The sequence below is a fragment of the Hemitrygon akajei genome, unplaced genomic scaffold (assembly GCF_048418815.1).
Source record: "Hemitrygon akajei unplaced genomic scaffold, sHemAka1.3 Scf000066, whole genome shotgun sequence".
NCBI lineage: Eukaryota > Metazoa > Chordata > Chondrichthyes > Myliobatiformes > Dasyatidae > Hemitrygon > Hemitrygon akajei.
In genome coordinates this window covers 3848128-3873625 of record NW_027331952.1, presented here as the reverse complement: position 1 = coordinate 3873625, position 25498 = coordinate 3848128, and the positions used below count along the sequence as shown (strand labels likewise).

Sequence of the window (25498 nt, the reverse complement as noted above, 5' to 3'; positions counted from 1 at the left end):
GCCCTGACGCCTGCTCATTCGATCGGTGCATCAGCGCCGGCCAAAAACTGTGACGCAAGTCCTTATGGGTAATCACGACGCCATTAAACATTTCTGCAAGCACTGGTTCAATGTCCATACCTCATTTTTTTTCGTGTGTATAGAAAAATCAGCAGCTGTTTTAACGCAGAAAGCGGCTCCCATATACAATATACTCAATATCAACGTGTATCTCATGCCAAGGTAAAATGCAGATGTGAAACACGAGAGATTCTGCAGTTACTGGAAATACAGAGACGTACACACACAAAATGCTGAAGGAGCTCTGCAGTTCAGCCAGCAACTAAGCAGAGGAGTACACAGTCTAGGCATACTGAAGGGGCTCGGCCTAAACGTAGACTGTTTATTCCTCTCCATATTTGCTGCCTCATCTGTTGATTTTCACCAGTATTTTGCAGAACTTAACCACCTTCTTTTTCGGTCAGCCAGTTTCCAAATGTTTCTGATCTTTCTTTTGTAGCCGCATGCTGCTGGTCTGATTCCTCCTCCTCCTCCTCCTCGTAAACTCTGGACTGCATCCTTCTCCGGAGCCCCAAAGCCCTGGCTCAGGCTGGCAACTCTCTGGTTTCTGACTCTGCTCCATCGAAGATTCATTCACTAGTCTGCTGTCAGACTTTAGAGGTGCATTGTTTTACGAAACCGCGGGTTCGTTTACTTGAGTGTCGCTTTAAGTGCCAGAGTAAGGCGGGACTGTGACGTCAGAGAGAGCGAGAGCGAGAGAGAGAGAGAGAGAGAGAGAGAGAGAGAGAGAGAGAGAGAGAGAGAGAGAGAGAGAGCAGCTGTTGGAACTTCAGCTTCTCACTGCTACGAGTTGGAACTCTTCCATGCCCAAAAGACTGGGTTGATCATCAGCACGCAGTGCACAACGTATGTGTGACTGTCACTTCGTATATTTCATACGTGTGGATTTGTTGGAGTATCCCGTGCTATCACTTCTGTTGGCCATTACCTGGAATCGGGGTGTTCTGTGGTAACCACTTGAAGACGATATTCCTGTCACTGTCACCTGGTGATATTTTGAAGTGAATTTCGGAACGAATCGACGGCTAAGATCTTCGGCGACTGTTATTTCGTTTACCCAGCGTAAAATGTGTGTGGAATTCTTCGTAATTGCCTTCTCTCTACATGTTCGTGTGGATTTACAAATCTCTCCTTTCACTCACTTATTCCGTGGATTACTGAACTTTTCTACTTTACCATCTTAAGACTTTAAACATTGTTTCCCAAGCTTGATAGTTTAGGAGCTACATATACGCATTACACTGTTAACTTCTGTTTATTTTGTTTAATCTTTTATATTTGGAGTAGATACTAATAAAGATAGTGGTTTTCACATCGAAACCAGACTCCATTAGTGATCTGTTGCTGCTGGTACGTACCAATTGCAACAACCCAGCTGTCTGAGGCACAGTCCTTTAAAATTGGTGAAAATGACCCAAAACGTTGAAAAGAGCGGGGAAGAAGGAGTTTAACCAACTTTGTCCAGAGCCCTGAAGAAAGTCAAAACCACAGTGAGCTCATCGTCTTATTCAGCCCGGAGAAAATCATGCAGGGAATTCATGCAGGTGTATAAGATGATGAGAGGCATTGGTCGTGTGGATAGGCAGAGGCTGTTTCCCAGGGCTGAAACGGCTAACACGAGGGGCAGAGGTTTAAGCTGCTTAGAAGTACGTGCAGAGGAGATGTCAGAGCAAAGTTTTTTAAAGCAAAGAGTGGTGTGTGTGCGTGTGGAATGGACTGCGAGCGACGGTTGTAGAGGCGGATAGAATAGGGTCTTTTAAGAGACTCTTAGATAAGTACATGGAGCTTAGGAAAATAGGTGGCTATGCGGTAGGGTGATTCCAGGCAGAGTTAGAGTAAGTTACATGGTCGGCACAACATTGTGGGCCAAAGCGTCTGTAATGTGCTGTAGATTTCTATGATTTTATGAAATTCAAGGGAAATCTCCTAGAGTGGCGACTAGCTGCAACCGGTAATCACAGGGAGATTGAATGGGGAGTGGCAGGGATATATTTCTAAATACTGATATGGAACAGAAACATGGGCCTCTCTAGTGTACATTCTGAGTCTGGCAGAGACAGTCAGTACCTGAGACACGGGATTTGAAACAGAACTGGTTTATCTTTCACAGATCCACAATATTAAACATCAGTCCAGTTTAAGGTTAACATCAGCAGAACAGACTCTTCCAATGCTCAGTGACCAGGGTTCAGTCCTGGGTGCGATGAGCAGCTGAAAGAACTGCAGAATCTGACAGTAACAGTCCCTCATGAACCTGCAGCTGCCTTCAGTCACCGTGATGGTTAAACATTTAACACAGAGCTGATTTGAACTTCCTCCCTGATGTGAAGTTGCTGGTGTTGCAGCAGCTGGGATGATTGAGTAAAACTCTTTGCTCACTCCGGACAGAAATGTGGCCTCTATTTATTGTGAACTCACCGGAGCATCACAAGGTGGGTTAACTGAATGTGTCTCTTTGCACACACGGAGCAGGTGAACGGTCACTTCCCAGTGCGAAGCTGTTGGTGTATCTGCGATGGCCGATTGAATCCCTTCCAAAATGAGTGCCAGTGAATGACATCAACACGTACAAACAAGCTGCATGAACTCAGCATCCGTTGAAACGAGCTGTCAACTTTTCGGGCCGAGACACTTCGTCAGTGAATGACATCACACTGCTATCAACGTCGTGGCAATGTATCCAATCAGATCACGAACACGGACACGTGATCGGGCTGTCTTGCAGCGAGTGGGGCGCTGTCTTCTCCCGTATCTCCGCCCCCACATTCAAGGATCGGCGACATTCAAGCGCTGGTGAACTGACAGATACAGCGGAAACAACGTTTGAGATTCCCATACACAAATCCCTGGATCTTTCTACACTGTTGAAAGTTTACAAAGCACGTCACTGGGAGAAGGACAACATTTCAACTCAGATAATTTTAGTCTCCATTGTGTCTTCTGATAAAAAAAACACTTTCACAGCTCAAAACAATTTGGAGGAACAACACTTCATCTTCTAACTGGCTACAGTTCCGGTGTCAGGCACAATATCAAACTCTCTGCTTCCCTCTCTGTATCAAAATGGATCATTCCTCCCCTTCATCAGTCTGTGACCTGGCTCAGTTTGTCTGTCTCCTTCGCATTCTTAGAAGGATGAGAGGGGATCTGAATGAAACAGGTAAGATTATTAACGGATTGGACACGCTAGATCACATTTTATTTACACGGCTGCCACCAGAAACTTTCTTGTTGTTGTTGTTGTTGTTGTTGTTGTTGTTGTTGTTGTTGTTGTTGTTGTTCTTCTTCTTCTTCTTCTTCTTCTTCTTCTTCTTCTTCTTCTTATTATTATTATTATTATTATTATTATTATTATTATTATTATTATTATTATTATTATTATTATTATTATATCCCTCCTGGCATTTGACGGTGGTAAACTCAGAGTCAGCAATGTTATTGAACCTCAGGAGTAGGTGACTGAGGGAGGAGGAGGAGCAGTCAGCAGAGGGGCGTGTCCAGACAGGTATACAAAGATGGGACCCGGAGTGATTGGGCTGAGGAAGGGGAAAACAGAAATAAATCAAAGATTGTGTGCAACGGAGATTATAGAAAGAACAGGCAGGAGATGAAGCTTAATCAAAGCCAGTGGCATGAGTTACAGGGCAATAGAGTCATTGTGCGATTAAAACAGAAAGCAGCACATACTGGACTGAGAGTGTTGTATTTGAATGCACGCAGCATAAGGAATAAAATGAACAATCTTGAAATCCAGCTACAGATTGGCAAACATGACGCTGTGGCTATCTGTGAAACTTGGCTAAAGAATGGCGGCCATTGACAGCTGGAAGTCCAACGATGTACGGTGTATCTGAAAGAGAGGTGGGTAGGCACAGGAAGTGGTGTGGCCCTGTGTACAATATTAAATCATTGGAAGGAGATGACATATGACTGGAAGGTGTAGAGTCTCTATGGGTTGAATTAAGAGCAAGGATGCGATGGTGCGACTCTGTAAGGCACTCGTGAGATCACACAGATTATTGTGTGCAGTTTTGGGATCCTTATTTTAGAAATGATATACTGGCATTGTAGAGGGTTTAGAGAAGATTCACTAGAATTATTCCAGCAATGAAAGGTTTACCATATGAGGAGGGTCTGACAGCTCATGGGCTGTGTCCCCTGGAGTTCAGGAGAATAATAGGGACCTCATAGAAACATTCTAAATGTTAAAAGACCATTACAGATTAGATATGGCAAAGTAAATTTCCAATGGTAGGGGATGCTAGGACAAGAGGGCATGTCTTCAGAACTGAAGGACGTCCATTTTGGAATGGAGATGCGGATAAATTACTTCAGTCAGTGGGTGGTAAATCTGTGGAATTTGTTGCCATGAGTGGCTGTGGAGCCAAGTCATTGGGTGTATTTAAGGTAGAGATAGATAGCTTCTTGATTAGCCAGCGCATCAAAGGGTATGGGACCAAGTCAGGGGAGTGGAGATGACAGGAAGAATTGGAACAGCCCATTATTGAATGTCCTTGAGCCTGGTGGTTCACGCTTTAAGGCAGGGGAAGTGTAGGAAGAGTCCATGGAGGGGAGGCTTGTTTCTCTGATGTTCTCCGCTCTCCAAAGTTCTCTGCAGTTCCTTGCAGTCATGGGCAGAGTAGCAGCCATACGAAGGCGAGAAGTATCGACAAGAATCTCAGAGACCTCGGCCTTCACCGTGTCTTGTGTAGCTGGATCCTGGACTTCCTGTCAGACCGCGAGAGTGGGCTCCCTCACCTCTGTCTCTCAGACCCCCAGCATACATACCCTACAGGGGTGTCTCCTTGCCCCCTCCTTTACTCTCTGTATATCCATGACTTGTGTCGCCACCCACAGCTCCAATCTGCTAATTAAATTTGCTGACGACACTGCACTGACTGTCCTAATCTCAAATAATAACGAGACAGCCGACAGAGAATAAGTCATCACCCCGACACAGTGGTGTCAAGAAAACAACCTCTCCGTCATTGTGACAAAAACAAAGGAGCTGGTTGTGGATTACAGGAGGAATAGAGACAGGGGCCAAATTCAACATTTCCAAGTCTGTTATTGCACATTTTAATGTAGATCATGACAGAACGTACTGTATTTTATATACGGTTAATGACATATTTATAGATTATGGATTGTTACTGACAGAGAATCATATAATTGGTGATCCGCGTGTTATCCGAATGTACTTGCCTGTGATGCTGCCACAAGTCAGTGTTACTCTGTACCTGTACCTTCCCGTACTTGTGAACTTGGCAATAGATTCAACAGGACCCGAGAAATCTCAGTGAGATTTGATCAGTGATGATCATCTTGGCAGCTCGGTAGGTCGAATGTATGAGACAGAACACTGTTAAATGCAAAACCCTGAACAGTGTTGATGGTCAGAGGGATCTCAGACTCCAAGTTCATCGCTCCCTGAAAGAGACTGCACAGATTGATCGGGTGGTTAAGAAGGCAAATGGCATGGCTGTCTTTATTAGTTGAAGCATTGAGTTCAAAAGTCGGGAAGTTGTGTTGCAGCTGTTACGAGCCTGCGGTCGTACTGTGACTGTTTCTTTAAGAGCGCCGGCGGGAGGAGGCGGGACTATGACGTCAGTCACAGGCTGCCAGCGCTAACTGTGGATTAATCATGAGAGAGAGAGAGCGATCTGCAGACAGGCAGTCGGCCAATCTAAAGAGAGAGAGAGAGACTGGAAAAGCTGATCGCTTCAGTTTGTCGCAGCTGAGGCTTGGAACTCTCCTGTGCCCACAAGAGTGGGTTGATCATCGGTACACGGAACAACAACGAATGTGTGTGGCTGTCACTTGTGTTAACCCTTGCCTGGTTATGTTGTGTGGTAACCCCTGGTAGACGGTATTCCTGTGACAGGTCACTTTCGCTGATAACTCGTAAGTGGACGGATTCAACGGATAAGAACTTCGTCGACGGTTATTTTGAAGTAACGGCCTTTTCTCTACGTTTCACCCTGGATTACAAATATCTCTCTCCCATCATTTATTCCGTGGATTACTGAACTTTCCTACTTTACCATCTCAAGGCATCTTACATCTTACATCTCAAGAGGTAAGCTTTGTTACCTCAGGCTCGATAGTTTGGGAGTTATATTTACACATATTTACAAATAACACTGTTAACTTTCCTTTATTTCGTTAAGTTACTATATTATCAAGTCAAATCAATTTTATTGTCATTTCGACCATAACTGCTGGTACAGTACATAGTAAAAATGAGAACGTTTTTCAGGACCATGGTGTTACATGACACAGTGCAAAAACTAGACTGAACTACATTAAAAAACACACAGAGAAAGCTACACTAGACTACAGACCTACACTGGACTGAATAAAGTGCACAAAACTGTGCAGGCATTACAATAAATAATAAACAGGACAGTAGGGCAAGGTGTCAGTCCAGGCTCTGGGTATTAGATAGATAGATAGATAGATATTGAGGAGTTTGATAGCTTGGGGGGACTGTTACTATAAATAAATTCTAATGAAGAAAGTGGTTTTAACATCAAAACCAGACTCCAGTGTTAACTCTATTGCTGCTGGTTCGTTTCGCAAACGTTACAGTTCGTAACACAGCTTTATAAAACTAGTTAGACCACATCTGGAGTGTTTCATAAAGTTCTGGTTCACCCCCATTCTCGGAAGGATGTCGGGGTTTTGGAGAGGGTGCAGAAGAGGTTTACCAGGATATAGCCTGGATTAGAGGCATGAGCTATAACGAGAGGTTGGACAAACTTGTGTTGTTTTCTCCAGAGCGGCGCAGACTGGGGTGAGACTGGATGGACGTTTATAAGATTACGAGAGGAGTAGATAGATTGGACAGACGATATATTTTTCCTGGGGGTTGAAATGTCTAATACGTTGAAGGTGAGAGAAGATGTGAGTGGCAAGTTTCTTTACACAGGGTAGAGGGTAGCTGATGTCTCTAGCTGGGGCGGGAGACCCCAGCAGGCACGTAATCCCGTTTGCCCCTCCCATTTAACCGCAGATGGGCAGCAACTGCCATTCTGTTTCAGAGGCCCCGCCCTCTGGATGACGCGACACTAACTTCGCGCATGCTCAGTGTCTTTACATGGGCTGTGTTTTCCTTTCCGCTCAGTGCTGCTGAAGCAATTATCTGCGGGGTCGGTAAAGGATCGTTGCCTCCCGGGTTGGGATCGAAAAAAGGTCGGGGGGCCGGGGATCGGGGATCGGGATCGCTGTCTGCGGGCCGAAGATATCACTTTCCCACCGGTAAGTATTGAGTCCGATCCCGAGTGGGGAGATCCGATATTGGCCGTGAGCTCCGAACCGAGGGCCAATTTCTCATTTAGTACCCAGTTATCTGGGCTCGTCAGAAATGTGTCGGCTTCACTGAATCTGCATTGAGCGATCCAAACCAGGAGCCCAGGCTGTCTATTTCCGCAGAATTGAAATGGAAATCCCGCCAAAAGGTCACGTGAGGCTGTGCCACAGATCTGCTCCGCCCTCCGCTTAGTGACGCACGATCACGTGGTGTATACGCATAGTCCCCGGATCGATGGTGAGGATTTGTAGTCTGTTCTCAACCTGCATTTCTTTCCCCCTAGGCTTCCCGTCTCCAGCTCTGTATCCCTTTTGCCAATCTTTCCAGCTCTTAGCTTCACCCCACCCCCTCCTCCTATCATTTCGGGTCTCCCCCTCCGACTTTCAAATCTCTTACTACACTACCTCTTCTTTCAGTTAGTCCTGACGAAGGGTCTCGGCTCTAAACGTCGACAGTACTTCCTATAGATGCTGCCTGGCCTGCTGCGTCCCACCAAAATTTTGTGTGTGTTGCTTGATTTCCAGCATCTGCAGATTTCCTCGTGTATGCTTCCTCCATGGAAGAAATGGGGAGATCTGATGTTGGCCCCTGAGCCCGTTAACTTCCCCCAACTTGCCTCGCTTCCTGAGGCTCTTCACATTTGTTCACATTTATGGCTGTTGTGTTCTCTCCCGGATTGGGGTGGGTGAGAAAGGAGAATGTCCCAAGTTGTGGGGATTATTGATTTCACTGCCTGCTTTACCGAGGGACTGGGAAGTCTGGGGGGGGGGGGGGGAAATGGTTTCTGTGATGTGTTGATCTGTATCCAAAGGTCTCTGAAGTTTCTCGCAATCATGGACAGAGTAGTTATGTCAAGTTTGTTTTTCCGAGTCCCTTATACACTTGATACAAATGCAAGACACTGAAATCTGTAACTTATAAAGGTTTATTTAAATCAGTGCAAGCTTGCCCTGGAGAACTGCTCAACTAAACTCTGTAGCACGTGCAGAGTTCAAGCAAGCAATGCTCCCTGAACATGGGGACAATTCTTTCTTTTATATACTATTTGCAAAACAGCTCAGTCACATACACAAGGTACAGTTTTGCCACATCCGAGGTCACATGCTTAGCAACAAAGCCAATTGGACACTTAATCACCTAAAACGGATGTAAAGGTCAGCCACCCAAGAACAATGTGCGCGATTGGATAGTTCCTTATTTTTCAACCAAAGTATCTTATTTTTAGACTTGGCTCAGCATTTTCAGAGAGCAGAGTAAAATTAGATTCCAACATCCTGACACCTGCATGTGAGACAATGACTGCGGGCTCGTATCGAACCTTTGTCTAACATACAGACGCATCAATGTTTATAGAACTAGCACTTAGCTCAATTCCTAGGACACCATGTCGCAGGAGGTGTGTAACAGATAAGCAGAACTCAATCCACAAAACATAACATTTTCAAGGTTGTCAGTCTGAAACCAGCCTCAGGCGGATTACTCAGAGCAGAATAAACAGAAGTTTGCAGCAATTTTACAAGAACCCGAAAATCATTTCCCTGTAACATCTCAGTTACCATGCAAAGGCGTGAAGTATCCGGATGGGAAACTTTCTCTGATGTGTTGATAAAAATTTGGTGAGGGTCAAAGGGCATATGCCAAAGTTCTTATTGTTTGTTCTAATTTTGTCATTTTAGGATATTTTATGCAGTGGTACGTACTATTCATTCAGTATCTGCTAACCCCCCCCCCCCCCCACTTCAGTGATACACATCAAACATCTAGGTCAACCTCGGTCCACGCTGTATCCCACCACCTCAAGGTCAGCAATCTTTCTTCTAACAACACACACAAAATGCTGGTGGAACACAGCAGGTCAGGCAGCATCTATAGGGAGAAGCACTGGCGACGTTTCAGGCCGAGACCCTTCGTCAGGACTAACTGAAAGGAAAGATAGTAAGAGGGGGAGGGGGAAATGCGAAATGATATCAGAAGACTGGAGGGGGTGGGGTGAAGCTGAGAGCTGGAAAGGTGATTGGCAAAAGCGATACAGAGCTGGAGAAGGGAAAGGATCTTGGGACGGGCGGCCTAGGGAGAAAGAAAAGGGGAGAGGAGCACCAGAGGGAGATGGAGAACAGGCAGAGTGATGGGCAGAGAGAGAGAAAAAGAGGAGGGGGGAAAAAACTAAATATATCAGGGGTGGGGTAAGAAGTGGAGGAGGGGCATTAACGGAAGTTAGAGAAGTTAATGTTCATGCCATCAGGTTGGAGGCTACCCAGCCGGTATATAAGGTGTTGTTCCTCCAACCTGAGTGTGGATGCATCTTGACAGTACAGGAGGCCATGGATAGACATATCAGAATGGGAATGGGACGTGGAATTAAAATGTGTGGCCACTGGAAGATCCTGCTTTCTCTGGCGGACAGAGCGTAGGTGTTCAGCGAAACGGTCTCTCAGTCTGCATCGGGTCTCGCCAATATATAAAAGGCCACACCGGGAGCACCACACCAGCAGACTCGCAGGTGAAGTGTTGCCTCACCTGGTAGGGCTGTCTGGGGCCCTAAATGGCGGTGAGGGTGGAAGTGTAAGGGCAGGTGTAGCACTTGTTCCGCTTACAAGGATAAGTGCCAGCAGACCTTGGGTCTGTTATGGAAATGGGCTGAGGAATGACAAATGGTTTTCAACGTGGGCAAGTGAAAGATGGTGCATTTTGGACAGTCAGACCAGGGTGGGACTGGTATAGTGAATTGGAGGTCATGGAGTATTGTGGAACAGAGCAACCTGGGAGTACAAGTGTACAGTTCACTGGAAGCGGACGTGCAAGTATAGAGGCTGGAAACGAAGTCTTTAATTTTTCTGGCCTTCATCAATTAGGGCATTGCTTTTTGGATTATGGACAATATATTGTAGTCATATAAATAATTGGTGAGGCTACACAGAGTATTATGTACAGTTGTGTTCACACTACTGTAGGAAAGCTATTATCCATCTGGAGAGATTGCTGAAGATGCTGCCTGGACTAGAGGGCCGAGTTATAAGGAGTGGTTGGCCAAGCTGGATCTTCATTCCAGAGGAGAATGAGGGTGACATTGTAGGAGTTTATAAAATCGAGGGATTATAGATAATGTGGTTGGTCGTGGTATTTTCCCCAGGGTTCAAGATTCAAGATTGTTTAATGTCATTCCAGTACTGAAGTGTATAGGATGTTACATACCCCGTAACTGGGCATCAGACCAGCAGAGAAAGAAATATCCGTTGGAGTCTGGTGATACTATATTCAAAGGTGTTTATTAGTAAAATAAGCAAAACAATACCAATAATGCAAATATACATATAACACGTTAGCAGTAATAAACCTAAAATTGCAGGAAAAATAATAGACAATAATAAACAAGCTCTATCAATGTCTTGGGGTAAATGAATTGTCTTGTAATCGTTGGAGAGGGAGAGCGAGTAAGAGACTAGCAGCTGCAGCGGGCAAACCTTCTGTTGCTTTCTTAATCCGTCGTGTCGGTGTGGTCATTCAGCTATGACCCCTCCGTCCTTCAGCTAGACCGTTCTTCTGTGGTGGACTCGTCACTCTGGCATGAGTGGACACACACACAAGTCCCCACCAGCCCTGCTATAACACTGTGAGCTTTATTGACCGATATCCTGATTCGGTCTCCGAAGCCCTCACCTTTCCTGTGGGTTCACAACCCTCAGTCAGTGTCCACTGGTGTGTCTGAAGGGTGTCTCCCAAGATCTGTCTTTTATCCCTACTAACGGGGTCTCAGCTGTCCATCAACTCTGAATGACTGTGTCCATCAAATCAGGCCACTTCTGCTGTCTCCTGAGGAATGTTAACGAGCAAAGTAAAGTCCTTGTAGTGAAAGTAAATAATCCAGGAAGAGTCAAAATACAATAAATCAACAGCCTCTCTCTCCCTCTTATCTGTAGCAGATGTTCCTGTCTCTGTGTTTCATCTCTGTCTCTCATGAGCAGCATAGCAACAGTAATAGTTCGTGGTTCTTGGGGGGGGGGGGGGGAAATGGTTAACTCTGTACCCCTTTTCCATCAGGTCTGTTCATCACTCATAACAAGGAGAACAAAATAATTGTTAATTTTCATAGTTATAATTATTACTCCGGGTCCGAAGTAGGTCAGGAACAAAACAAAATGATAGAGACCACAATAATTAAAAAACATAATACATACAGTATGATAGCTTAAAAAACATTGATTCTATGTCCATAAAGTGACGTTAGGCACAGGAGTGTCTGGACATATGGTGACTGATAGGGAATGTTAGATTAGTGATGAGGGTGTGGAGGGGTGGGTTAGTGAGAGTGGAGGTGTTGATCAGGTTTACTGTTCAGGGAAAATAACTGTTTCGAGGCTGATTGTCCTGGCGTGGATGTTATGTAGAATCTTCCCTGATGGGCTGATGTGAGTGGGACAAACAGTCCCTGACCAGGGTGTGTGGGACCTTTAATGACATTATGCCACTTTTCCAGCAGCTTTATGTGTATATCTGCTTGATGGCGGGTAGTCCTTGCTTGGATGTTTGGATTTGCTATCGTGTATGAGCAGAGTGTAGAGTACTGGTCTGAGGACAAGGCTGAGGGTCACACAGGTTGACGATGACGGGAGGGGAGGACCAGTTGTACACCCTGACTGTCTGTCGATTGGTTAGGATGTCCACCACCCAGTTGTACACTGGTGTGTTCAGACGGAGGCATGGGAATTTGTTCACCAGGGTATGTGGGGCAATGGTGTTGAATGCCGAAATGAAATCCAGGAACAACATTTTGACCTAATTGTCTTTTTTTAGGCGTGTCAGGACAAGGAGAATGACAGATACGATGTCATCTGCCATTTAGCGATTCAGTCGGTAAGCATACTGCTGAGTGTCCAGTGAGCAAGAATTGGAGTTTTAGATCTGTACCATTAGCAGCTGTTCGAAGTACTTAATACGGATTGGTGACAGCTCCACTGGGCAGTAGTCACTTTGTTCCGAATATGTAGAGTTCTTTGGTGCAGGGATGCTGGAGGTAGATTTAAAGCTCATGGGAACAGCAGTCCTGACGAAGGGTCTCGGCCCGATACGTCGACAGCGTTTCTCCCTATAGATGCTGCCTGGCCTGCTGTGTTCCAGCAGCATTTTGTGTGTGGTTGTTTGAATTTCCAGCATCTGCAGATTTCCTTGTGTTTGGGAACAGCAGCCTGGATGAGTGAAGTGTTGACGATGGCTCTGAAGACATCAATGCACGTATGTCCACTCTTTCTGCGAGCTCAGCCTGGATGCTTTCTGGCCAGAGCCCTCATTACCTTTGCTGTTACAGACATCGGATGCTCAGCTGTGAGGGGAATAGCTTTCCTGGCTGGCTTGTGTTGCATGCTTTGAAGCATTGTTTGGAGCGCCAGGGAGGGGGGCGTCATTGGTACAGTCAAGCCTTGCGTAGTCTTGATGCCCAGCCACATACACCAGGGTTCATTTCCCAGGGTTAGTGAGTCTGAACCAAAAGGCACAGATACAATAGAGTGGAGAGGTGGGAGACACTGGAGAGGTAATCTCAATACACAGAGGCAGTGAGTACCTGGAATGAGCTGTTCTGTGTCTGCATCGTTGGTTTTCTACCTCTACCAATATCCTCTCCATGTTTGGAAATTCCCACTCACTGTCGCCTGTCTGTGAGCAGCTGTATATTAAAAAAAAAATCACTCAAGGTGCTGGAGACCTGAAGTCAAATCAGAAAATGTTCAAAGCCATTACAACACTGGGTGTTGGACCTGAAAAATCATCTTACCACCAATTATCTTTATCTGTTGAGAGTTCATTTCATTTGCAGCTTTTTTGTACATTGCCTTGGAAGGAGTTAAGTCTATCAGGAAGACCATGGATCTGCGCCTGGAAAGTCATGCTTCAGCCTCTCCAGCGCACAGGCCTGGGCAAGGATGTATGGGAGACCGCCATTTGCCTAAGTAGCGAGTCTCCCCTCTCCACGACACTGATATTGTCCAAGGGAAGGGCAAGTGCCGATACAGCTTGGCACCGGTGACGTCACAGGAGTTGTCAGAGTGAGGTTGAAGGCAACGTGGGACTGCCTTAGGGACTCCAGCTCCGGATTTGTCCTCAGGGTTTACTCCCGAAGCCTTTCCCGTGAGTGGGTATGGCCGCAAGGCAGCGGAGGTTTGAAATCAGAGTTTTCCCTCTCTTAGATGGACTGCCTTCCCAGGCTGACGAGCTCCATCTACCCGAAGCACTGGTTTTAAGGCGCCAAGATCCTTCGCCCCTTCTCCTGTCAGTAAAAACAGTTCCGCTGGGCTTAGAGGCTAAACCACATGAGGCTCGGAGTTGGACTTGATTGTCAGAGGTTATTTGAGTCGCATGCCGTGAGCAGCACTTTTAGGTAGTGGGAGCTGGTCCCCACTACCACTCCTTGGCTTGACAACCTTGCAATTATCCTGGTACCAATTTGCCTGTTATTCCTGCAAATGTGTTCAGTATAATTTTTGTAAACACGGTTCACAGGAATAATCGCAGGGACGATAAGCTTTAAGCATGAGGAGCGTTTGATGGCCCTGGGCCTGTGTTCAGAGGGATGGTGGTAATGGTGGCAGTTGGGGGAGGCTGGAGTGATTATTTACACCAGCTGAATACCGACAAGCCTGGATGTAGCGGACATGGAGAGGATGTTCCCATTAGCTGGAGAGACTGGGATGTGAGGGTGCAGTCTCAGAGTCAGGAAATTTCCCTTTAAAACTGGGATGAGAAAAATGACTTCAGCCAGATGTTGTTTGGTCTGAGGAATTTAATGCCACAGAGGGTGATGCAGACTATCATTGGGTATATTCATGTTTTTCATTGCTAAATACGTTGACTTATAGCAGGAAGGCTGGAATATGACGTTGGAATAAATTAACCATGATTGATTGTGGAGCAGACTCGATGGCCCTAACTCTACTCCTATACAGTATGTTATGTCTTATATCTTCTACCATCACTGAACGATGACTCCTTTGTATACCACAACAAACAGCAGAAACTCTGCAGATGCTGGAAATCCAAGCAACCTACATTAAATGCTGAAGGAACTCAGCAGGCAAGGCAGCATCTATGGAAAAGAGTACAGTCCAGCATTTTGTATGTGATCCTTTGTATCCCATGCCAGGTTTTATGACATATGAGGGATTATTATGCATTTCTTCACTCGGATCATTATATTTGTGTTCAAAATTTAAATTTTAGTGCGTTTGTTTTCAGGAACATTCCGCAGAAATGTTTTGTTATCCTCGTATTGTTAATGTGCTTCATTATCTCTCTGTAAACGTGCAGCAAGAGATTTATTAGAAGAAAAACCCACAACTGAAGACAAAGGAACAGCAACATGTGAACCAGCCCGAGGACTGAGAGCACCAACTGGAGAGAAGCCTTCTGACTCAGTTTACATTGATTCTCTCAGGGAGAGTTTGGTGAGTCTCAGTTAATGAAACACTGGCCTTTTATACATTACATTTCTATACAAAGGAAGGCAGGAAATAACTGGAGTAAGGGAGAATGAGGCTAAAGTTACTAGTTATGCCTCTCCCAGACCCAGACACATTAATAACTGCTAATGACTCTTTAAAGTCATGCACATTCCCTCACAGAGTTTGCTCATTTCAAGGTCTTGCACCTTCTGAAGTAGCTTTCGGTCAGTTCAGTTGTTTCCTTTCTTGGCTTTGTTACATCAAGATCATCTTTAAATCGGTTGACAATTTAGTCGCTTTATTAGATGCCCAAGTGCTTTGTGCTGTAGTGATTGGTGAAATGTGGAATTACCGTGAACTACAGAAACATGTCAGTGATGCCTCTGGCTGTTGGAGGGTGCGATTATATACTTGCCCTCTAGTGTATCGTTGTGTAAGCATCTGCTAAGAATGGAACATTTTGCAGCAAAATGTCCCAGCACCACATTTCCTTGAAAACTAATTAGCAAATATCAATGAAAAATTTATATTTACATACCCTGCCCTCATCAATTATATTTCTACTAATTAAATATTCAGGACCTATGAATTTGTGATGAAGCAGAAATAAGTATTGGAATGTAGTTATGATCCAACACGACCCCGTACCGAAGGAACGAGTTATTCCTGTACTTGAAAGGAACGAATGACCTTGCATGCAAGTCTGGAGCTGCTGTAGAAGGTTTAAACTCAGATATTAGGGGGATGGGAACCAAAGTGTTAGGTCAGATGATGGAGCAGTCGATATAAAGGTTAGATGCAATTCTCAGAGAGACTGTGGAAGGATTGTCTGTGGACAAGGCAACATGTGGTCAAGTGGATGGGTTCATATGTGTTCGCCTCAATCCAAGAGGTATAAAGAATCAGCGTAACTTATAATATGGTTCAGTACATGGATGGTATGTCTTATCACCATTACACAGACTTAACTGTTACAAGGGCAGGATTGGCTCTTCGATGTTCCAGGGTTCTGTTGTTTCAGAATGCACATGGAGGGAGGTGAAAGGGGGACAGTGTCCTTGCTAATCAGGGATGATTATCACAGATGCATCATGGAGGGATCAACTACAGACAGTGTGGGTGAAAGTCAGAAACCAGTAAGGGAGCTATCATTCTGCGAGTTGTCCAAATGCCTCTCTCAATGTCCACCGGGACAACGTGGAGCAGATAACTAGGCAGTTTTTGGAAAGGTGCAAATACAACAGGGTTGCCAACACTGGTGACCTCAACTTTCCTGATATTAGTTCCCACCTCCTTATTCCAAAATGTGTCAATGGGGCAGAATATGTTGTGTGTTCAGGAAGAATTCTTGACATAGTATGTGTATTGGAGGAGATGCCATACTAAATCGTGTACTAGTTGGTCAGGTGTCAGACGTCTCGATGGGTGACGTTCTTGAGATTGTGACCACAACACCCCAACTTTTATTATGGTGATGGAAAAGGTGAGGAGCAGATGATATGAGACAGAATTTAATTAGTGGATGAATAATTACTCGCAGCTTGGGAACGTAAATTAGGAAAACATTTTTCTCATGGAAATTTACAACGGAACACTGGAGGTTGTTTAAGGAGCACATATGCAGTTCTGAATAGATTTGTTGCCTAGATAGGGAAAGAATGATGAATGAAACGTGGTTCACAAGAAATGAACATTTAGGCAAGAGGAGTAAGGAAACATTATTCAGGTTTAGGAAGCAACATTCAGGCAATGCTCCAGAGAATTATAAGGTAGCCAGGAAGGAGATTAAGAAGGGATTGACAGTTCAAAGGGGATGACATTCTTGGCGAGTAAGATTAAGGAAAGCCCCATGGCATTTTACGCATAGGTGAAGAAGAGGAGGATGAATAGTTTGAGGGTAGAAACATAGAAAACCTACAGCACAATACAGGCCCTTTGACCCACAAATCTGTGCCGAACATTTCCCTACCTTAGAAATTACCTAGGGTTACCCATAGCCCTCTATTTTTCTAAACTTCACGTACCTGTCCAGGAGTCTCTTAAAAGACCCTATTGTATCCGCCTCCACCAACATCGCTGGTGGCACATTCCACACACTCACCGCTATCTTTGTTTTAACAAAAAAATACTTACCCCTGACATCTCTCCTGTACCTACTTCCAAGCACCTTAAAACAGTGCCCTCTCGTGCCAGCCATTTCAGCCCTGAGGAAAAGCCTCTGACTATCCACACGATTAATGCCTCTTATCATCTTATACACCTCCATCAGGTCACCTCTCATCCTCCGTCGCTCCAAGGAAAAAAGGCCAAGTTCACTCGACCTATTTTAATAAGGCATGCTCCCCAATCCAGGCAACATCCTTGTAAATCTCCTCTGCACCCTTTCTATGGCTTCCACATCCTTCCTGTAGTGAGGTGACCAGAACTAAGCACAGTACTCCAAGTGGGGTCTGACCAGAGTTCTAAATAGCTGCAACATTACCTCTCTGCTCATAAACTCAATTCCACGACTGCTGAAGGCCAATCAACCGTATGCTTTCTTAACCACAGAGTCAACCTGTGCAACACACACAAAATGCTGGTGGAACACAGCAAGCCAGGCAGCATCTATAGGGAGAACCGCTGTCGACGTTTTGGGCCGAGACGTTTTGTCAGGACTAACTGAAAGTCAACCTGTGCAGCAGCTTTGAGTGTCCTATGGACTCGGACCCTAAGATCCCTCTGATCCTCCACACTGCCAAGAGTCTTAACATTAATACTATATTCTGTTTGACCTAGCAAAATGAACCACCTCACACTTATCTGGGTTGAACTCCATCTGCCACTTCTCAGCCCAGTTTTGCATTCTATCAAAGTCCCATTGTAACCTCTGACAGGTCTCCGCACTATCCACAACACCTCCAAATTTCGTGTCATCAGTAAACTTACTAACCCATCCCTCCACTTCCTCATCCAGGTCATTTATAAAAATCACAAAGACTAAGGGTCCCAGAACAGATCCCTGAGTCAAACCACTGATGACCGACCTCCATGCACAACATGACCTGTCTGCAACCACTCTTTAACTTCTGTGGCAAGCCAGTTCTGGATCCACAAAGCAGACCCTTGGATACCATGCCTCCTTACTTTCTCAATAAGCTTTGCATGGGGTACCTTATCAAATGCCATGATGAAATCCATATACACTACATCTTCTGCTCTTCCTTCATCAATGTGTTTATCACATCCTCAAAAGACTCAATCAGGCTCCTAAAGCACGAATTGCCTTTGACAAAGCCATGGTGACTATTCCTATTCATAGTATACCTCTCCAAATGTTCATAAATCCTGCCTCTCAGCATCTTCTCCATCAACTTACCAACCACTGAGGTTAGACTCTCTGGTCTATAATTTCCTGGATTATCGCCACTCCCTTTCTTGAATAACGGAACAACATCTGCAACCCTCCAATCCTGGAGAACAATGGTCTTGGTCCAGGACTAGGTAAAAAAAAAACACAGGCTAGCGTGGTCTAGATGGACCAACTGGCCTGTTTTGTGCTGTAGTGGTTTTAAACTCTTTAACTACAGGAATCAGACTGCAACCAAATGGCCTAGCACCGTGTAGAACCAGCACCAGCTTTGGGAAATGGGGAGGAGCACCCCAGGAGTACCACCAGAGGCAATTAAAAGTGAGCTGCCAACCATGAAAAGTCTCAGCCAGGACCACACAGGGATAGGGAGTTCTTCATGGTGATAATGCCCACTGTACAAATGCCAAGGACTAAGTGTTAAGACATATAGCAAAACATTAACTTAAAATGCAGCCCTGAAAATAAGTTCCCAGAGCTGTGGACAGCAGTTAATTTAAAAAAAAACAGATGATGCTCGTTAACATTCATTTTGGCTGTCTGGAGTGTGGGTGCAAAAAAGGTATGGAAATTATATCAAATTCAAAGGAAGCATTGTAGATCCATTGTAAATATAGAATTATCTTTTGATCTTTGGCATATAAATTGCCATGTAATATTGGGTCGACAGGCCTCTTCCTCTCGAGTTTGTCTCATTTTGTTGAATAAAAGACTACTTTAGATCTACCAGCTGTGTCTCTCCAGTGATTTTTTTCAAATACAACACCAAGTATGCAACATCTTCAACTAGCGGTGTTGAGTGGATAATCCACAAGCAATGTGGAAGACTGACCAGGGTGGTTAGTCTGCAAAACCCAGGACAAATCCAATGTGGCCAACAACTGCCTAGATCTACATCCCTCGATCAAACTAATGAGGAGCAGTTAGGACCCAAATTGCAGAGTGGATGCTGTTCAGCTGGAAGTAATGTGTATATAATGTTGCCATTGCAGCACAGGGGTTAGCACAATCTCTACACAGTGTCAGCGATCACTGATTGGCGATCGATCCCTGACACAGTAGGACTGCTCGTGAGCAAAGCTTGAAAGGTGCATGGAGGATGAGGTAACAGGCATGGTGCTTAATGAATGCTTTGCTTGAAAGTTAACAATGAGATGGACTGAGATTATGATTTAGCATAGGATCACGGCAATGTTAAGAAAGAAGTGCTGATGGAGCCTCCAATATATACCATGTTACTATAGGAAGTAAGGGGGGAGCTCACAGAGACATTGACAAAGATTCTTGTGTCCTGTCTGGCCCCAGGAGTAGTAACACAGGATTGAAGAATGGCAAAAGTATTCCCATAATTCAATAAAGGTAATAGGGATAATCTTCTGGATTATAGACCAGTGAGTGTTACATCAGTGAATGTTAATTCAGAAATGCCTTTGACAAGGTGCCTTATGACAGCTTGGTCTGGAAGATAAGGTCGCATGCGGTCCAGAGAGAGAAAGTTAGAAGGATTCAAATTTACTTTGAAGATAGCAGACTTCTAAGTGGTGGTTGAAAGCTTCTGCTCAGAATGGAGGCGGGTAGCTAGTGGTGTGTCCAAAGGCTACGTTTGTTAGTTGTTATTTTCGTGCAATAATTTGGATGCGAATGCGCAAGTCTTGACTAGTGAGTATGCGGATGACACAAAATTAGTAGATGGTGCTCACGGTGAATATTATCGTAGTTTATAGGGAACATAAATGGGCATGGGGGTAATAAACAGATTGCAAACCGAGCAACGGTTTCATGCAGAGGTTGGTGATTATGTGGACGGAACAGCCAGAGGAAGTGGATGAGGCAGGCACAATTATATAATTCCAGAAGCAGTTGGGATGCGTAGATGGAGTGAAGAGGCCAGGAGGGAAATGGGACCATCTCTGTGGGCATTGTCTCGTTGGACTGAAGGATCTGTATCTGCACTCTATTGTTCTGTGCATTTATCTGTGGGATACGTCAGGTATCACTGGGTAGAGAGTCAGGGTGTGGAAGTTGATAATAACGGGGAATATTTGGTCCCTAAGCCAACTGCTGCTCTGATACAGGGGATGGAGATATTGTCATATTTACAAAGTAATCATACTCTCTGTCTCAATCTGCTTGTTGTGTGCAATTCAGGGCATCACCAGCAGGGGGAGTTTTCCTGCACCGGGACCAAAGTGTATACAAAAATACGACAATCAACAATCATCAGTCAGAATCAGAATGGACACAGGTATGATCACTGGCATCTTTATAATTAATCTCCTGTCTCCTTTCTGCACAATAGTTCAAATGAAGAAATTTACACAGATGTTAACAGCACAGAAAAGTTTCATCAAGCAGGGCCATTAATCCCACTGGTAAAGAGGCCTTGTAATGAATCAAGGGGCACGATACAGTGCTTTACCTGAGTGAAAGGAGCAGCAGGTCCTGAATCAGATGGTTGTGAGTGAATGCAACAGCGGTCTTGTGGTTTATGTAAATATGCAGAGTCAGGGACTGTTTCACGTCTAGTAAGAAATCTCCAGCTTCCTTTTATATCAATTGAAAGCCAGGGAATTTCTGGGATTTCAGAGATTGTGTGATAACAGAACATTTCAGGTTTTCGAAGGGCAGCTATTAACCACCTCCCCCCACCCCCACTCCCTGGTTTTCTTGGCTGCTGTACAAAGGAGGTGAGGGGAGTTTCCAAAACCTGTTTTCTGTAGCTGAGCCAAGAACATTATCAGTGTTAAGAATGGCTGAGGATCGGGAGACAGCTCGTTGTAGATAGATTTGCGGTCTACTTCGGTGTTTTAATACCCCAATCAATGTCTGGGCTGTGGCCAAATGGTGAACCTGAGTTACTCATTATTTCTCTTGAGATGATCTGGGTCCTGAATTTAAATTCCCAGGATCCCTGATGGGAAACCCGGTATAATTAGAGACCAACTGTCTCTGTCTCCTGTAGACATTGTGATTGTGCTCAAGTCTAAGATTCTAGGTGGAATAAAACAGAGGTTACAGCCGATGATTTACGCAAACACGAGGAAATCTGCAGATGCTGGAAGTTCAAGCAACACACACAAAATGCTGGTGGAAGACAGCAGGCCAGGCAGCATCTATAGGAAGAAGTACTGTCGACGTTTCGGGCCGAGACCCTTCGTCAGGACTAAGAGGTTTGAAAGAGGGAGGGGGAGATCTGAAATGAGAGAAGACAGGAAGGGGAGGGATGAAGCTGAGAGCTGGAAGGATGATTGGCAAAAGGGATACAGAGCTGGAGAAGGGGGAGGATCATGGGACAGAAGGCCTAGGAAGAAAGGAAAAGGGAGGGGAGCACCAGAGGAAGATGGAGAGCAGGGAAGGAGTGATTGTGAGAGGAATATATATTAATGTTCATGCCATCAGGTTGGACGCTACCCAGGTGGAATATAAGGTGTTCTTCCTCCAACCTGAGTGTGGCTGATCTGAATGTCTTTTGAGCTTGCCCCATTTTCCTGCAACTTTTCCCCAAATTTCCCTCATAGTTGACTTCTATCTTTTTACTCAGAATTGTAATTTTATTTGTGTTTGTAGCCTCCTCGGACTGGATGTAATTTATCAATCACGTAATTTGTAGCATGTGAAATATTGTCCCTTTCGCTCGCTTTTAACTCTCTGCACTCAAGTCTAAGACTCCTCTACCCCGGGAAAAAGACTGTGGCCACCTACCCTATCTATGCCCCTGCTTATTATATGTGTGTGTGTGTGTGTAAGGTCAACCTTCAAGCTCCATGCTCCAGGGCAAACTGAACCATACAACAGAAAATCAAACACCCCCGTCCAGAACATGCTTGTCAATCTCCACTACACTCTTTCAACTTAATCACATCGTTCCTATTGTTTAGCAAGTAGAACTACACGCTGAACTCTGGAAGCTTGTATGTACGCCAGAGAGGAAGATGTCATCAGGACCAGTTGTGTGAGGCTGCTGGCTTCTGGCACAAGGGCAAACATGATTGCTGCCTCTTTTGCAGTACAATCTGCTGCCACTTCATTGTCCTTGGAGACCTTATCCATTAGTCTGGTATGTGCTGTGCATTTGACAATCGTAACCTGGTTAGGCTCCTGCAATGCTGCCAATAAATTTTGTATATGCACTGAATTTTTAGTAGTGACATTAGACATTTAATAGGGATATTAACCCCTCCCCCCACCGAGGTCAAAATTCCCACTAATTTCCTCATTTGTCCTTCATCATGCACTACTCCATGAGTCAGTATAAATGCTGACAGTCTGGCCCCTAACAAGTGCACAAGTCTTGCGAGTGCAAAGAGCACAAACTGTTGCGCCAAACCAGACATGGGAAGTACCGCTGCCTCCACAACATGGATGAGGGAAAGAATTGCATTTCCTGCGCATGGTTTTCCCATATCATTACATAAATCCAACCTGTCAACAAAGAAAATTTCCAGTCAGCAGCTTACATTCAGCAGCAGTTCACATTCACCTGCGCAGTCCCACTCCAAATCTGGTCATCTAGAGTCTCGGATCCATTGTGAAATCTTATTCTGCTCAGCTATAAATCACTCCAGTATAAACTGCAATTCATCATTTATTTCAGGTGGGAATTTAAATCGAGTATGGAAGGGACTCAAGAGATTTTTACCAGGCAACCCATCCAGGGAAAATGATCGGGACACGGGAAGCAAGGTACCAAAGCAGGGTTACATTGAGAGCAATGTCCCAATTGAATGCAGTCCGGACGCAGAGGAACTGGAACAAAGTCAACCCACAGACAGTGGTGTCAGAGACACTGATCAGGACCCTGGATCCAGCACAAGTGAGGTGACTGCTTGTCAGCTCGAAATCTCACTGAACACGGAATTGTCAAGTCCCCAACAAAGAGCAGGTGGGTGAAATATGAGGGTGATGGATTCGCAGAATGTGGCAGAGAGGAGGGAAAATGTGAGGCCTTGTTGAAAGGTTGGACAGAAGAGAGGGGAATGTGTGGGTATGCTTCATGTGTTGTAGTGAGGCACCCGTTAACCCACTACAGGAAATGTACAAACTGGTCCGATGATTTCCAGTATTGGAAGTAATGCAGCTGCCCAGATAATAAAGTATTTCCGGGACCTTAATTAAGGGAAGTGTATTCGCCAGGATGGAGAGAGCAAATCTGGGAAGTGACTATTATTGACAGCCCCAGTATTTATTGCCCATCTTAAACTGAAATAAGTGAGTGGGTAGTATGGAGGATGGACTGGTTTGTATTAAATGTGGTCCTTCTGATAATGTAATGCACAGAACATTGTTGGGTAGGTTTTAAGACCAGTGTTGGAGATTGGGAATAAGTCTATTTTTATGTCTGAAGGCAGGTTCAGTTTGCTGAGTTGGGTGAGAGTGATGGAGACAAGGGATATTTGAATTTATGTACACATTCTCTTTTTATATTCACAGAGCCAGAATTTACAATCTCTGACCTCCTGGCACAGGGGGGGGAGTATCGACTGTACCAACTGACAAAGTTCTACAAGGACAGACTGGAACAAGCAATTGAAGAAAAGGTTGAGAGACTCGGTTGGATGTTGACAAAGGAGCGACATTTCAGTAGAGAAGAAAATGAGGTGAGTTTATTTAGTATATTATCACCAAACTGCTGGTATCTGAGGGAATAGTGATCAATATTAATCTCCTGCGCATTCTAGGAGTTCTACATGGCAATAGAGACTTTGATCTCTGACTTGTCTCCAGCAGATCTGGTCTCAGTTGTTTAGGTGGGGAGTACTAGGAACTGCAGGTTCAGCGTCACCTTTTCCTCTCACACCTGCTGTATTGTTTGGTGGAGTATAAGAGGAGTGGCTCTGTATCTGGACTATTGAAGAGGCATTTGGTATAAAATTAGTTTTGCATCTTGTCTGAACCGTCGGTCAGATTCACCTTATCATTAATCCAGGATGAATATTAAACTAAATTGGGCCAACTGGCTTCACTTGCTGTATTTATTAGTTGAACAGGCATTCAGTTTAATACTAATTTTGCATCTTATCAGGATTGTCGGTCAAATTCCCTTGAGTTCATTAGTCCAGGATGAATATCAAACAGTCAGTTTGTAAATTGGGCCAACTGGCTTCACTGCCATACTTGAGGGAGGGAAACCTGCTAACCACAACTCGTCTAGTCTCCGTCTGAGTGTCTGAGTGCTCAGAGGATGTGCAGACCAGCTAGCAGATGTTCTCACTGACATCTTCAGCATCTCCCTGAGCAGCGCCACCGTTCCAACGTATTTCAAGGCCGCCACCATCGTCCCCGTGCCGAAGAAGTCTCAGTGTCCTTCCTAAATGACTACAGTCCCGTTGCACTTATATCCATCATCATGAAGTGTTTCGAGAGGCTCGTCATAAGGCATATCAAGACCGTGCTGCCCCCCCTCACTGTACCACCTGTAGTTTGCGTACCATCCCAACCGCCATTGCCACCACCCTGGCTCTAACCCACCTGGAACAAAAAAGACACATATGTTCGGATGCTGTTCATAGACTTCAGTTCGGCATTCAGCATAATCATCCCTCAGAAACTGATTGGAAAGCTGAGCCTACTGGGCCTGAACACCTCCCTCTGCAACTGGATCCTAGACTTCCTGACTGGGAGACCTCAGTCAGTCCGGATCAGGAGCAGCATCTCCAACACCATCACACTGAGCACGGGGGCCCCCCAGGGCTGCGTGCTCAGTCCACTGCTGTTCACTCTGCTGACCCACGACTGTGCTGCAACACACAGTTCGAACCACATCATCAAGTTCGCCGATGACACCACCGTAGTGGGTATCATCAGCAAGAACGATGTCAGCTTACAGAGAGGAGCTGCAGCGGCTAATGGACTGGTGCAGAGCCAACAACCTGTCTCTTAATGTGAACAAAACAAAAGAGATGGTTGTTGACTTTAGGAGGGCACGGAGCGACCATTCCCCGCTGAACATCGACAGCTCCTCGGTAGAGATTGTAAAGAGCACCAAATTTCTTGGTGTTCACCTGACGGAGAATCTCACCTGGTCCCTCAACACCAGTTCCATAGCAAAGAAAGCCCAGCAGCGTCTCTACTTTTTGCGAAGGCTGAAGAAAGTCCATCTCCCACCCCCCATCCTCATCACATTCTATAGTGGTTGTATTGAGAGCGTCCTGAGCAACTGTATAACCGCCTGGTTCGGAAATTGCACCATCTTGGATCGCAAGACCTTGCAGTGGATAGTGAGGTCAGCTGAGATCATCGGGGTCTCTCTTCCCGCCATCACGGACATTTACACTACACGCTGCATCCGCAAAGGAAACAACATTATGAAGGACCCCATGCACCCCTCATACAATCTCTTCTCCCTCC

The 25498-nt window shown here is 45.1% G+C and overlaps 1 protein-coding gene across 1 annotated transcript in view; it reads left to right on the top strand.

Annotated features, from left to right (window-relative positions):
* The first annotated feature begins 3195 nt into the window (after positions 1 to 3195).
* The window catches only part of LOC140721984 (NACHT, LRR and PYD domains-containing protein 3-like), a 48046-nt gene continuing 25743 nt past the window's right edge, over positions 3196 to 25498 (top strand). Inside the window, exons 1-6 of the mRNA XM_073036805.1 lie at positions 3196 to 3220; positions 7187 to 7320; positions 12164 to 12223; positions 13182 to 13314; positions 22746 to 23033; positions 23582 to 23748. Of these exons, the coding sequence (XP_072892906.1) occupies positions 3196 to 3220; positions 7187 to 7320; positions 12164 to 12223; positions 13182 to 13314; positions 22746 to 23033; positions 23582 to 23748 (807 nt within the window). The remainder of the gene's footprint in view (positions 3221 to 7186; positions 7321 to 12163; positions 12224 to 13181; positions 13315 to 22745; positions 23034 to 23581; positions 23749 to 25498) is intronic.